General features: G+C 33.4%; 1 protein-coding gene and 1 long non-coding RNA gene across 2 annotated transcripts; one reads left to right on the top strand and one right to left on the bottom strand.

The window, feature by feature from the left end:
* Window positions 1–219: 219 nt before the first annotated feature.
* On the top strand, window positions 220–2,453 carry LOC128190238 (uncharacterized). Its single transcript, XR_008244339.1, has 5 exons — window positions 220–280; window positions 626–703; window positions 869–986; window positions 2,130–2,183; window positions 2,375–2,453. It is a non-coding gene; the product is annotated as an uncharacterized LOC128190238 (long non-coding RNA).
* A 3,880-nt stretch (window positions 2,454–6,333) lies between these two features.
* On the bottom strand, window positions 6,334–13,679 carry LOC128188430 (F-box only protein 31-like). Its single transcript, XM_052859478.1, has 9 exons — window positions 12,248–13,679; window positions 11,966–12,025; window positions 11,765–11,841; window positions 11,410–11,625; window positions 9,584–9,640; window positions 8,485–8,603; window positions 7,445–7,607; window positions 6,873–7,090; window positions 6,334–6,549 (listed from the first exon to the last, which is right to left on the bottom strand). Exons 1-9 carry the CDS (start codon window positions 12,396–12,398, stop codon window positions 6,387–6,389), a joined length of 1,224 nt encoding a protein of 407 aa, XP_052715438.1. The 5' UTR covers window positions 12,399–13,679; the 3' UTR covers window positions 6,334–6,386.

Genomic DNA, 13,679 nt, shown 5'->3' on the forward strand with positions numbered 1-13,679 from the left:
GGAATTTAAGAGATTTTGTGAGTTTTACAATATGTTTAAAGGGTTTGATTTTAAACTTTTCGAAAGAGAATGCATGATACAAGAACTGTTTTTCAGGTGAGCCATGTGGCATAAGGGCCTCTTGTTTCAATTGACTTTATTTCTACGGAATTTAATTTCATAATTTGAATAAGTTGTTTGTATATATATGTAAAGTTTTATGAATTATCATTGTTTTCAGGATGACTGGTTCGAGGATGTGCTCGATGAGGCAGAGGAGGAAATTGAAATTGAAGCAATTGTAATACGATAATTATGTTTATTCTGTTTTAAATATGAGACGTAATTTCGCTGATTTAGAGCAAATATTCTGTATATATTCTGAATTACTTGTAAATGAATAACCGATAAACTACAGTTATCTATTTGAATCAATAATACGATTATACTCAACCCTTATTATATGCCTACTTTACCTTAAATAGTTTTAAACAAAGTTTTCAAACCATTTGCATTCTGCGACTTTGGTTTTAGTATTCTTTGACTTTGAATTTCGTACGTGCCTATTTTTCTACAAAACATAAGTTCAGAGGTTAGGAGTTGTACTAATCAAGAAAGCTGTCTTATTGTATTAACTTTTATTCAGGCTGACCCCATCGCTCATCGTGATATTATCACGGCTTTCTTCAATGCTACCAATATTGACTATCCTCAGAAGAAAAAGGTTGATATTTTTTTATTAGTATATTCTTTCGTTCGAATCAAAGTTTCTGATGCAAAATCTATTTATCTATCTGTCTCCGTCCGTCCGTCTATCTATCTATCTATCTACCATCTATCTATCAGATCTATCTATCTATCTATCTATCTGTACGGTTTTTTTTTTTAGACCTCATGGTTTAGAAGAGGCATGCGCTTCTTAAGGAGGACAACAGCCCCCTTAAGAAGGCGTTAAAGAAGAAAAAAATAAAGAGGCAGCAATCAAACACAAAATGAGGGCTCGAGACGTAAGTTATACTGTTCCATGTAACTGATAGGTCACACAGCACGCAGACAGTATTGTCGAAATACTAGTACTATTTTTGTAATGGAATAATATTCGTTTTGATATTTTTCTTCAAACTGCATTTTATTTAAGATTTAACATAATCAATGTATCTTAATATAATATGTATTATATTGAGCTGTTTTGGTAACCTTTTGAATTTTTGTTTTTGTAGGTATATTCAATGCTAGTATGTTTTTAGATATATTATATCAACTGGATAATTGTATAAACATGTAAGGGCGAATGTATATTCGTCACATGGATAAACTTGAATGAAGGCACGGTCTCACATCCATCCTATGAATTGGCCATATGTCTGACTAGCACTGAAGTCGCAAATAGTTTGGGTCTCATTGATGGAAGACCCACGTTGAATCTCTCTCTCTCTCTCTCTCTCTCTCTCTCTCTCTCTCTCTCTCTCATATGGCATAATACATACGGACACTTTATAATAAAGTAATGAATGGTGTATGTGTAAGGGAATTGTCTGGGCTGAAACTGTCAGTGAGATAGAAAGGAATAGATAAATAATTTTCTTAAAATGTAAAGCCCATTTATCCCTGATTAAATAAAATTTAAGAAAAATCAATGTCGAAAAGAAGAAGTAGTTTAGCTAGGTACATATGCACGTGTTTCTGTAATTAACATCCGGTGACAAAAGTTGTCTTCTGGGGATATTAGGGTAGGTCTGCTACCTCATGTAGGCCAACATGTTGTAGCCTACACCTGTATATGTTCTGTTGACAATAATATAACGGATAATTTTGGGAAATTTGAATATTAATAAAACAGTCCAATAGGGCATTAATCAATTTCATTTACAGGCTTCTCAAACAAGTAAGTTGATTCTTTTTTGCTTTAACAATGATATAACTTTATGCAGTCTGTATGTATTTGGGTTTTTTTAAATATGTTGAATGACACAAGAAATTTTTTATTTTTCACAAAAGGACTTTGTCTTTTTAACTTTAAAAAAGAGTTTTTAAAAAATATAATTGTCCATGACATCTGAGATGTAATAACAAAAAGAAAATGTATTTTCCCCTGTGCTTATCCTGCAAACTCTTTGTGTTGGTCACGTAATTATTTTTTATTTATAAAGGAAACGTGTCGCAAGTCCATCCAGTGTGCATTTAAGGATGCGAGTGGGAGTCAGGTACTTCAGAAAAAATGCTGTCTTTTGAATGTATACATGTCATATATATCTAAGGAAAAGTTCACTTATAATATCAGTGCGGACCTAGTGCAATATAATATGTTTTACGTTTGTAATTGGTTACCCAATATTAACACAATACACATGAGGTGTTGCTCAATTAATTAATATTCGAATGCTATGTTTGACAGAGGAAAGAAGCAGCTCACCAGGCTAAACATATGCCACAGTGGGTATAGGATGCAAGCATCATAGCCAACAAGAGCCGTGTCAGCGATTCAAGACTATAATGTACATCAACAGCGCAGTGCACCAGACTTGATCTGTCATCAATCGGAATGTTATTTTTAACCCAATATATGAAATGAACATCACCGAGAAACTGTTTTCTGTTGGTTAATTCGAGAAAATCAAAATGTATTTCCCTTTGCTGAAATTTACAGTCTTTATTAAATATTGTGAAAATTGTACCGTGCTGTTTATTATATTTATAGTTCACCTGAGCCGAGGGTTCAAGTGTCTATCGTCGTCGTTGTAATTAACATTTAACGTTTTCACCATCTTCTGCAGAACCACTGCGCCAATCTGAACCAAACTTGGCTGACAAAAAGCATGCAGCCTTTGGGAGATGCTTTCAAGTTTTGTTCAATGAAGAACCAGGCCCCCTTTTAATGGAAAGTGATTGGGATAAAGGCAAATAGGATGGGGAACTTTAAAAGTCTTCTTCTCAACTGCCAGATAGCCTGTAGTATCCAAACTTTATCATGAGTTTCCTGATGTATGGTATATATTATATATATATTAGTTTATTCAAATCATGACCTCAAGGAATCAAGAAGAGGCTTTAACCAGAGTTCAACGTTTATTATAGAAATACGTTTAAAACAACACTCAAGTAATTCTGAAGAAGAACTGAAAGACTATAATTTGTGGAAATATTGAGAAAAAAATCAGAGAACGATATTCTATTGGGGTTTTTTTTTTTAAGAAAAAAGTTAGCACTCCACGATCAATTCCAACGAGTTAAAAAATACTATTCAAAGTACACTGGTTATAAGTACAATTTAACAGTATGTTATTATAACTATGTTCATAATAATTATATTTGCATTTCCATTGTTCTTTCCCACTGTAAGCCCATACGGAGGAGCTGCAATTATTTCTCTATAATCGCAATTGCTCTGTCAGTATACTATGACGTCATAAAGGTGTAACGTTATATATACTTTTCCATGACGTTATAGATTTAAACCACTATACGATACATCATGTGTTTTTCTCCAACTCCATTAAAATTGACGTAATTACATGTAATATTAAAACATGTTTTTGATAACATTTTAAAGGAATTACTGTTATAACATATCATTGATTCTGTTAACAAATCTATGTGAATTAAAAAGATACATTACAGTCTGAATGTTTACTTTTGATGTAATAGCTAAATGTCAAGGTCTAGGCTAATACAGGGTATTTGCGAGTGGTAAAATGCAAATATAAGTAATAAACAACGATTATTTAGTGAACATGGCGTTATGAATAGCAACTGCTCTGCTGGCATATTTTCCATGATGCGCTAGCGCGCATCATGGAATATGCCAACAGAGCAATTGCTATTCATAACGCCATGTTCACTAAATAACGCTGTTTATTTCTTAAATATTTGAATATCCATTGTTCTTTCCCACTATAAGTCCATACGGAGGAACTGCACTTATTTTTCTATAATCGCAATTGCTCTGTCTGAATACTATGACGTCATAAAGGTATACGATACATCAAGTGTTTTTTCTCCAACTCCATAAAATTGATGTATTTAATCAAAACATGTCTTTAAGTTATAATAACATTTTAAAGGAATTGCCGTTATAACATATCATTCATTCTGTTAACAAATCTATGTGAATTAAAAAGATACAGTACAGTCTGAATGTTTATTTTTGATGCATATAGCTAAATGTCAAGGGCTAGGCTAATACAGGGTATTTGCGAGTGGTAAAATGCAAATATAAGTAATAAACAACGATTATTTAGTGAACATGGCGTTATATTTGCAGTTCCATTAATCTTTCCCACTGTAAGCCCATACGGAGGAGCTGCAATTATTTAAGGAATGAATTCAATATTTATTTGTTTTATACGATATAAAATGGTTTGGGGCAGTTTACGCTTTATAAACTGCGAAGCGGTTTATAAAAAAGCGTAAACTGTTTCAAACCATTTTATATCGTATAAAACTAATAAATATTGAATTCATTGCTTATAATTTAATTTTTTACTCTGCATTGTAGATGAAAACGGTCATTTGACCTTTAAAATGACGTAAAATTGTACAAAATTCAAACGTAACGTCAGGCGTATTGATACGTTTTTGACGTTATTCCTACTATGACGTAGGCAACATTCTTTATACGATATAAAATAATTTTTTAGCCAATCAGAAAGCGCGTTACAATCACAATTAAATTATTTCTCTATAATCGCAATTGCTCTCTCTGTATACAATGTACTATGACGTCATAAAGGTGTGACGTCATATGCTATACGAAAGCCTACATCATGTGTTTTTCTCCAACTCCATAAAATTGATGTATTCAAGTAATATTAAAACATCTCTTATAATAACATTTTAAAGGAATTACTGTTATAACATCATTGATTCTGTTAACAAATCTATGTGAATTAAAAAGATACATTACAGTCTGAATATTTATTTTTGATGCAATAACTTAATGTCAAAGTCTATAGTCCCAAGATATTTATGCAGCACATTTGGACGACTTTTAATAAAAATACACTTACCTGTGAAAGAAGTGCAATTGAAATAGTTGAAAGGGATATTTTCCAAGATAATTTCATTGACACATTATCAACTTTCACTCGGAAAAATTCACAGGAACGAAAACAGATTCCTTACGGAGATTTATAATGGGGAATGTTTACATCTTTTCTCCATTCGGAATACACTCGGAATACATCGCACAATATTTCAACGTTATCATCCGGGCTTGCTGCAATACAAAATCTCCGTAGACATCACATTTTTTAGCATAGTATTGAAACCTGATAAGCTAACAGGGGCGTTTTGACTGAGAAATCTTGGAAATTTTTCGTACTTTTGAATGAACATCGTTTGAATCCTGAGGTATTTATAAATATCAAGCAATTAAGCCAAATGTGAATTCAAAATATCTTGGGACAGAGTTTAGGTTAATACAGTGTATTTGCAAGTGGTAAAATGCAAATATAAGTAATAACGCGCATCATGGAATATGCCAACAGAGCAATTGCTATTCATAACGCCATGTTCACTAAATAACGTTGTTTATTTCTTAAATGAATAGCAACTGCTCTGCTGGCATATTTTAAAGTACAAAATGCAGAGAAGCACTTTGTTCTCTCAACGAATTTATTTGACAATTTGTTCCATTTGGTAAACTATCCACATTTTAAGCAATCTATCATACCACAATGTTGGGATAGAATAAGATCAAATCTGTTTAATCAAATCATTTATAATTAGTCTGTTGCTTATGGATACAGACAATAATGCTAGTTTTGCCCAACTGACCAAAATTTCGCTGATTTTGCCAATTCAAAAGCCACGTGCCTCTCTAGCAAGACAGAAAAACTACTGGCCTTAAAAGTATAGAAAAAAAGTATAATGATGTTTCTAATTAAATTTTATTCATTCATGACAATAATTGTATAAATTCATGCATACATATCTAAATAACTTTACAAAAATATTTCAATTCGAATTCTGTATTTTATGATATTGCACATATTTACTACATACTGTGGAAGCATTAAAATTCGTGGGGACTTTATAAACCTAATTTTTTAATTCGTGGAGGATGTTAATTCGTGGATGAGAGTTACCCACAAACACGAAAATTGACCACCACGAAATCTAATATGATTCCACAGTATCAGGTGAGTATAAAAGTAAATTTTGTGTTAACAACCATATTGAATTTATTTAAATCCAGTATCACATTTGTAAACATGCAGATCTATAAACAATGACGTCATTATGACGTCATTTGCATTGCACTTGAAAAAAAACCCGAATTGTAAAGTAACAAATTGTACAGTTAAAATTTGTAAAATCGATGTAAACATTTTATATACTTTAGATATAAAATAAATTAATATGCGTATCTTTCTAAATTGAAAATGGACTTTCATTAGAATTACAAATTAGTCGCTCAATTCTTTTTCGTCCACCCTGGCATAGATACTGAAAGACATAAGTTCCAACCATAACATTCCGAATTTCCTCTCATCAAATACAACAAAGTGGCCATCGCTGAAGGATGGATTTTGGAAGCTGTGCGCAGCGATTTGTCCATCGGCACGACATCTGTAATAAACACAGTCAAATTCGAACACGTACTCACGTGGTTCTCATTAAATTATATGGATGTTGCAAAAATGAAAGACAGCTGGAGGGGGTGAGGTGTCCGAGGGATGTTTTTTTTTTGTTATCCGTCCGCCCTCTAAATCCACGAATGGATAAATATAGAATATGGTTATCAAAAGGATTCATGCGCAAGCGGTTGAAACATCAGCAATTTGACATTTTTTTTTTAATCAGCACAAAAGAAAACTTTAGAAAAACTTAAAACGTATAAATTAATATTTTTCTCTTTTAAAGTCAAATACATGCATATGTATACCTCATACCTGAAAGTACAGAATTTCGGAATGTCCGGATTATCTCGCTCGAAGCGTGCCGGAACCCGAAAGGGTTGTCTAACCGGGAGTCCCGACTGTTCTGTCACGTGATGTTCCGGAACCGCCGCCAGGGTGTCCAGACTTTCCTGCTGCTCTAATGTCAACACCAGGGGAGAGGTCAGGATGCCGTATACGCTTACTTTTGTGGCCGGGACATTCGGATCACCCTTTCGTAATCATGAAATCATTGATAGTTAATTCATAAAAGTTTGATTTACCCCATACGAGGTAATTATGTTAATTATGCATACACAATAAAAAAACTATTTCTTTTGATCTCTTTCTTTGACCTTGAACCTTTACTGCATCGGCATTTGACCTTGACCGCTAGAAGCCAATTTTGTATGACCTAAGCATTCTCTCTCGGAGACGTAGAAAGACTCATTTTTTATTTGTTTAATCGTCTGTGCATGCATGAAGTGTTTGTACAAACAGAAATCTGTTTTTTGTTGGACTCTGAAGCAGAATTTACAGTAGCGTGACTTGAGAGGCATTTATTGATCAAGACGGCCATCTCTTACCGTAATCTTTGTGACCGTGATCTCTGTCAAGTCGTCGTTGTAGTCCAGACTCAGTATCTCGATACCGTGGGCACTGTATGTACCTTTGAACAGTCCGGGCTGGATAGGAACGTTAACTCTGTCTTTACTTGGGAGCTCCAAGGGAGACCACCGATATTCATGCCTGAAACATCAAGTTGGGGTGAATGTCACGATTAATTCATTTTTTCATTTTTTTTTTCAAATTTTGGTTTAACTTAGATTTTTAAAGCTTGAGTTTATATGTGTTTTATTTTGGATAATTCAAATTTTATAATTTCTAAAAGTAAAAAAAAAATTGGTGGAATAAGACGCATGATAAAATTCCTATATCAGGACGAAAGATACCGAAAATAAATATACATGTATCAACTAATACATGTATCAACTGATAACTCATAATAAACTGATTATTCTTTAATTCTTTAATTCATTGAAACAATGTATATTTAACATAACATCGAACTGCAACCCTTAGAATAAGTTTATTTAAACTATGCGAATCAACACCTCCGAATAGTGTCATTTTTTTTAACTCAATGTCTCTTATTTTGAGGAGTGGGTCTGTGCTCCGTATTTTTGTCATTCCAGGCATTGAACGTTTTTAAAAAATACATGTTATATATTGAAAGAGTAAAAAAATAAAAAAAATGATTCTGTTTTAAAAAATATTACAAGTCTGTAAATTCGTTGCCAAAGTCGCATTTACACGTAGCATATAATGTACTTTGGTGTGACTGAAATTGCTCACTTGTTAGAAAATCAGACTTTAGGTAATCTTATATAACTGAATTAGGCGTTTTAGGTAAAGGGTTCGATTCCACTAAAACTTCAGCCAATAACTATTTTGTTCTTCACGTTTGTTAAAATATTCAATCTGAATAAAGTTTATAAGTTGTACTTTTGCAAACTTGTATTATAAAAGTATCAAACAGACTTAAATTGAACAAATTAAACTAAACTAATTTGCAGTTGCACTATCTTATTCCTCCTCTCTTATTCCCCCTATCTTCTTTAGTCACCTTGACGACAGATAGTCCACGCCCCTCCTGCGATAACAAGGAAAATACATGTTGGCGTTTGGATCGTCTTCGAATTCATCAGAGATCCATCTCCTGAACACTGGGAGGTCGGTCAGATTCTGAAAAAGTAATCGTGCTTTACAAAACTGAAATCTAGAAGTTTCTTCAAGGGATTTGGTTCAGGAATTACTAATAGAACCATTTTAACAAGAGCTTGGACTTTGGGTAGTCGGTGTCAAACAGCAATGTGACGTAGGTTTGTCAATTTCATCGAAGGCAACTCAGCCATTGCTCTTTGAAATCAACATGATTTGTCTGGCTTTTGAGCAAAGACTAAGCAATCGGTGTATATTTCACTTGAAATCAGCGTCATTTTGCTTAAAAAATATTTTTGACGGAAATTTGTTTGAAAATTTAAGCTAAAAATAAAGTCATTTAACAGAAAGTTGATGTTCGATTGGTATTAAACTTGTTTTGACGCAACAAATAAATAGTTACGTCCTACTGAAAGTCCAAGGCCCTGTTAAAATTGTTCTAAGTTGGGAGATGAGCATTTTTTGAACGCGTAGGTTCTGTGATTAGGGGGGGGTGAATTGTAGATAGCCACATGGACATCAGCGAAAATTAAACCCCGCTAAATATCTACGACTTGTAGTTAACCTAGTAAATCAAAACACAGTAATGATACTTGGATACTCATCAGCGTTGATCTACCGGTATGTCTGTCTGACATACATTAACGTTTGTATAATACATGTATTGTGTGAAACGGGCAATATGATATTATTAGTTACGTGGTTTGTAGTTGACCTAATATGGTTTATACATGGTCAGTAAATTCCATATGGGGTGAGAGCGGAGCTCGAGCTCCCATATGGAATTTACTGCCCATGTATAAACCATATTAGGTCAACTATAAACTATGTAACGATTACATCTTACCCACTGTCTTTTTTAATGATAAAAAGTCAATAAAACAAAGGAAATCAAGCTTTTGTAATAATGTTTAAAGTTTCAATTTGAGTACGAAACCTGAAATATATTACAATAAATGAATATATACAATATGAATATTTTGGTAAAATTCATGTTTTCTTACCTCTTTTTGGAGGATATAATTCTTATCAGTTACTTTATATTCTAGAACTCTTCCTTTCTGCAAATCACAAAATTATTCACTGTAAATATACATAGTTACAAGACTGAGGATTAAATGTTCTGGATGCGACAATCATCAAAATACTGAATACGAGGTATGCTTTCTCAAATTACTAGCATCGCACATTACAATTTGATTTAAACGACAGTTTCCGTAGAAAAAAAACTAATTAAATACTGACATTGATGTACATTAGACTGCTGTTTACAATATCTGAAGTCCAAATTAAGTTGTTTTAAAAACACAAAATAACAGCGCTATTAACAAATATTGAAATTGATATTCATTATTTGTTTATCTGAGGAAGATATGTTCCGACAAAGGTAGATCAAAATTGAAACAGAGGAAATTCGGACTAATTTTTTTCATTTTCTTATTTTCTCTTATAAACTTTCTGTTGCATATAATTGCAAAAGTTAAGTTTCTTTGTGTTTTTTCATATCATTTTACATATTTTATGGTTGTATTTACTCGTCTATGAATTTATAACACTGACTAGCACGCGATTGGAAAAATCTTTAAAATACATAGAATCGATTCAAGATAAAATAACCCGAAATTTTGATCATTGACCATATATAATGTTAATGTCAACATAATGAAGACAATAAAAACAGTTTTAGGCAATCAATGGTTTGGAGCTGCTATTAGTCAGTTTTTGTAAAATTCGATCAAAAATGGGTACAATTTTGGAGACTGAGCCCCCGGTCTGAAAAAAATCGGATGGAGGACCTGGGAGCTACAGGGCCACCCATTGAAAAAATTGTATATTTATTGGGCAGAAAAACGTGCGCTAGTTTTGGACTGATTTACCTCATTTGTACGCAAATTCTGTGAAAACAATTAGTACCATTAAATTCTTCATGCAATTTACTACTGACATCGTCTCTTCACTTGCCTCAGACTTTCTCCGAAACACGCTACCGACCTCGGAAAATTAAGGTTGTTAAATTTACATCGAGATCGAGAGTCGCCATTTTTACATGTAAACAAAGTGCACCACATGAATTTACGGGACTGGTGATAGTGTTTAAAAGACTATCCGAGGCAAGTGAAGAGACGATGTCAGTAGTAAATTGCATGAAGAATTTAATGGTACTAATTGTTTTCACAGAATTTGAGAATAAATAAGGTAAATTAGTCGAAAACTAGCGCACGTTTTTCTGCGCAATAAATATACACTTTTTTCAATGGGTGGCCCTGTAGCTCCCATGTCCTCCATCCGAATTTTTTCAGACCGGGAACTACAGACCTGCAGCTACAAATGAGCTTAAAACGATTTATTCAAATAACAAATAAGTAAAGCTATTAAAATTTTATCATTTCCAAACCTACCAATTGTTTTATTATTTCTAATTACAAAATAAAGAAAACCTTGAAAATGGTGGACAATTTTTACCAATTTTGCCATTTAAAAAAAAGACATTCAGAGGTCACTAGCACAAAAAGTAGGTCATTGACCTAGTTATTTGAAAGTGAAAAACAGCACAACAAAAGTGGGGCTACAATGAACAATAAGTAGTTTTTCGTTCCTGTTAGTGGATTTTTTTTTCGCCCCTGAGTAAACGTAATCCTTATGAAGAAACGAGTTAAAATCCCTGGCCCCACCACCACCAAACTTTTCAAATCACTTAACTCAATACTCAACTCAAATCCTTAAAAGAAAAGTGCATAAACTTGAGGTAAAAACTCAGATTTATGGCTGAGTATTGTTATTTCTGGTTGATAAACTGGACATTTTGTTTTATTAACAATGGCGGAATTACCGTTTCGTCTTTCTCCACACGGAGTATGCATGGCCGCTGTTCTCCTTCTCCACCTCTCCCGTCCTCTTCCTCTGGAAATTTATGTACAGAAACAATCTGTACAGTTTCTGATGACGTCATTGATATTGTGAACAAGTCCTTCTTCCGTAGAGGTCTATCTACACATGAACTAGCTGGAGCCAGTACTTCCAGTCCTTTGATGCATCCTTTGTCATACTGTAATACAGGATCCGTAGGACTTCATCATAATTCTCTCTCTCTCTCTCTTTCTCTCTCTCTCTCTCTCTCTCTCAGTCCACCCCCTTAAAGAGATGATTTGATATTTTGTTAATGCAATGCTTAAAACATTAGATACCTTGATTTGCAGTAAACCTCCAAAATATTTGAAATCTCTTCTCCATAAGCCCACTAAATCGCCATATCGCCTTAAGACTGGATTTAAAAAGAAAAGAAGATTCTGACATAATTTTCTCTGTTTTATATCATTAGAGAATAAAAATCACCTCTTTTTAAAAAATGTTATGTATTAAAATAAATTCAGCAACTGTAAGAATACCTTTGCTATACAAAGTACGGTAATTCACATTCCAACCCACTGTGGATTTGAAGTTATACTCTGCAAAAGTCAGGGTATAAATTCATTATTGCCTCCAACGGCTGAAGAAATTAGAGTTGATTAGTCGTAAATGAACAGTTTTTTGTATTTTGAAAAACAAAATCCATTAAGATTGTTTGACCGATAAAAATCAATTAGACATATAAAATATCAATCTTGAATTTTGCGTCAATTATTGTCCGTTTTGTCCGCCATACATTTCAAGAAAGAAAAGAGACGTACCTTGTTTACATTTCCTCTGCCATACACTGTCAACATAAACCACGTCCCTGAGTGTCTTACAAGTTATACACACATTTGGTAAATCTCTACCAGGAACATAATCCAGAATCCGACTGAGAAGTTCTGGGGGCAATGACAGAATGTCTGACATATTGATCTTGTTTGGGGAACGAGAGACAACTCTAACATAGACATCGGAACTGGGGGGGCTGGAAAGCGAAAGCCCCCTCCCCTCTCTTTTTTGGAATAATTAAACATAGCCATAACATAGATAATTCTTAAATGAAAATTTTCTTAGATTACTGTAATGAAAATGAAAAATATTTTACTAGAATTGAAAGGTGTTGCATGAAATTTGATATTACACCTTCTGCCAGGGCCATAATCCAGAATCTGACTGAGACTGAGACTTGAAGTTCGGGGGCGATAACAGACGGTGATATTGACAAGTTCTACTTTTTGTTAGAAGAAAGAGAACCAACTTTTTTTTATTCCTGTTCTTTTAATTCCTCTTTGAAAATTAAAATGCTCTGGACACTCTCCTTATTTTTTTTTTTCTAACCAGTCCTATGATTGACATATCTCATGAAAGGTCTACCCCAGTCACTTTCGGCCTCCCTTTTTCTAGTTTTGTCGATTTGAGAAGCAGGGGACTGAATTCGGAGTATGATTTTTAATAAAAGTAACGGTTTATCGTTTTCAATTAGATCAAGTTATGCACGAGTTTACACAAAAGTAGTACGTAGCGAACGGATTTATTTTCACATACCAATTTTACATGAATCGCTGCCAAAAAAAAACGTGGCAGATGAGCCGGTCTACCGGTGTCTAAGTATATACAGTTGTTTTGATTTTCCCGCTAAATATATTCCTTTGGGGTCTTATTTTACATAAGAAACCGATGTGTCAGTTTTCTAGAGTTAATGTATAAAGGACTGTCCCGGCCGATATTCAGAAAAGATTTAAGACAAAGGCAATAGGCAAAAAGCCGAATTTTAACATATATTGAAACAACCAATTTAAACAGGACTTCAATGGGATAATTCAAACTTTTGCAAATGCATATGAACAAACAGTAAAATATTTAAGACAAGATTCAACTAAACTGGGTTATCTGGGTTATAATAAATACCAATGACTTTTTTAGGGGAATTCTATATTTTTAATTATCCCTTTAATTATTCGATGCCACATTTCTCGACATTACGACGATATTCAGCTGGTGTCCAATTTCATGCGTTAAAAAATATCCCAAGTACAATTACCGAGAGTATCATTCTAAGCAACTTTTAAATAACATTATTTAAAAATATAACAGAGAATAAATGTCTTTTTCTGTTTAACTTCTAACATTACTTAATTATAGCTACAAACTTCTGTCAAGAAACATCGACAGCGATTTCCACTTATGAATGTGTAAACTCTACTTAGC

The sequence above is a fragment of the Crassostrea angulata genome, chromosome 6 (genome assembly GCF_025612915.1).
Source record: "Crassostrea angulata isolate pt1a10 chromosome 6, ASM2561291v2, whole genome shotgun sequence".
Classification (NCBI taxonomy): Eukaryota; Metazoa; Mollusca; class Bivalvia; order Ostreida; family Ostreidae; genus Magallana; species Magallana angulata.

What these genes read in the sequence shown, in the direction of transcription:
- LOC128188430 (XM_052859478.1), bottom strand. Translation starts at nt 12,398, where the DNA reads ATGTCAGACATTCTGTCATTGCCCCCAGAACTTCTCAGTCGGATTCTG. An exon ending in GAGGTTTACTGCAAATCAAG is followed by an intron (nt 11,626 to 11,764) that starts GTATCTAATGTT and finishes CCTGTATTACAG; the next exon opens with TATGACAAAGGATGCATCAA. An exon ending in ATTATATCCTCCAAAAAGAG is followed by an intron (nt 8,604 to 9,583) that starts GTAAGAAAACAT and finishes TTACTTTTTCAG; the next exon opens with AATCTGACCGACCTCCCAGT.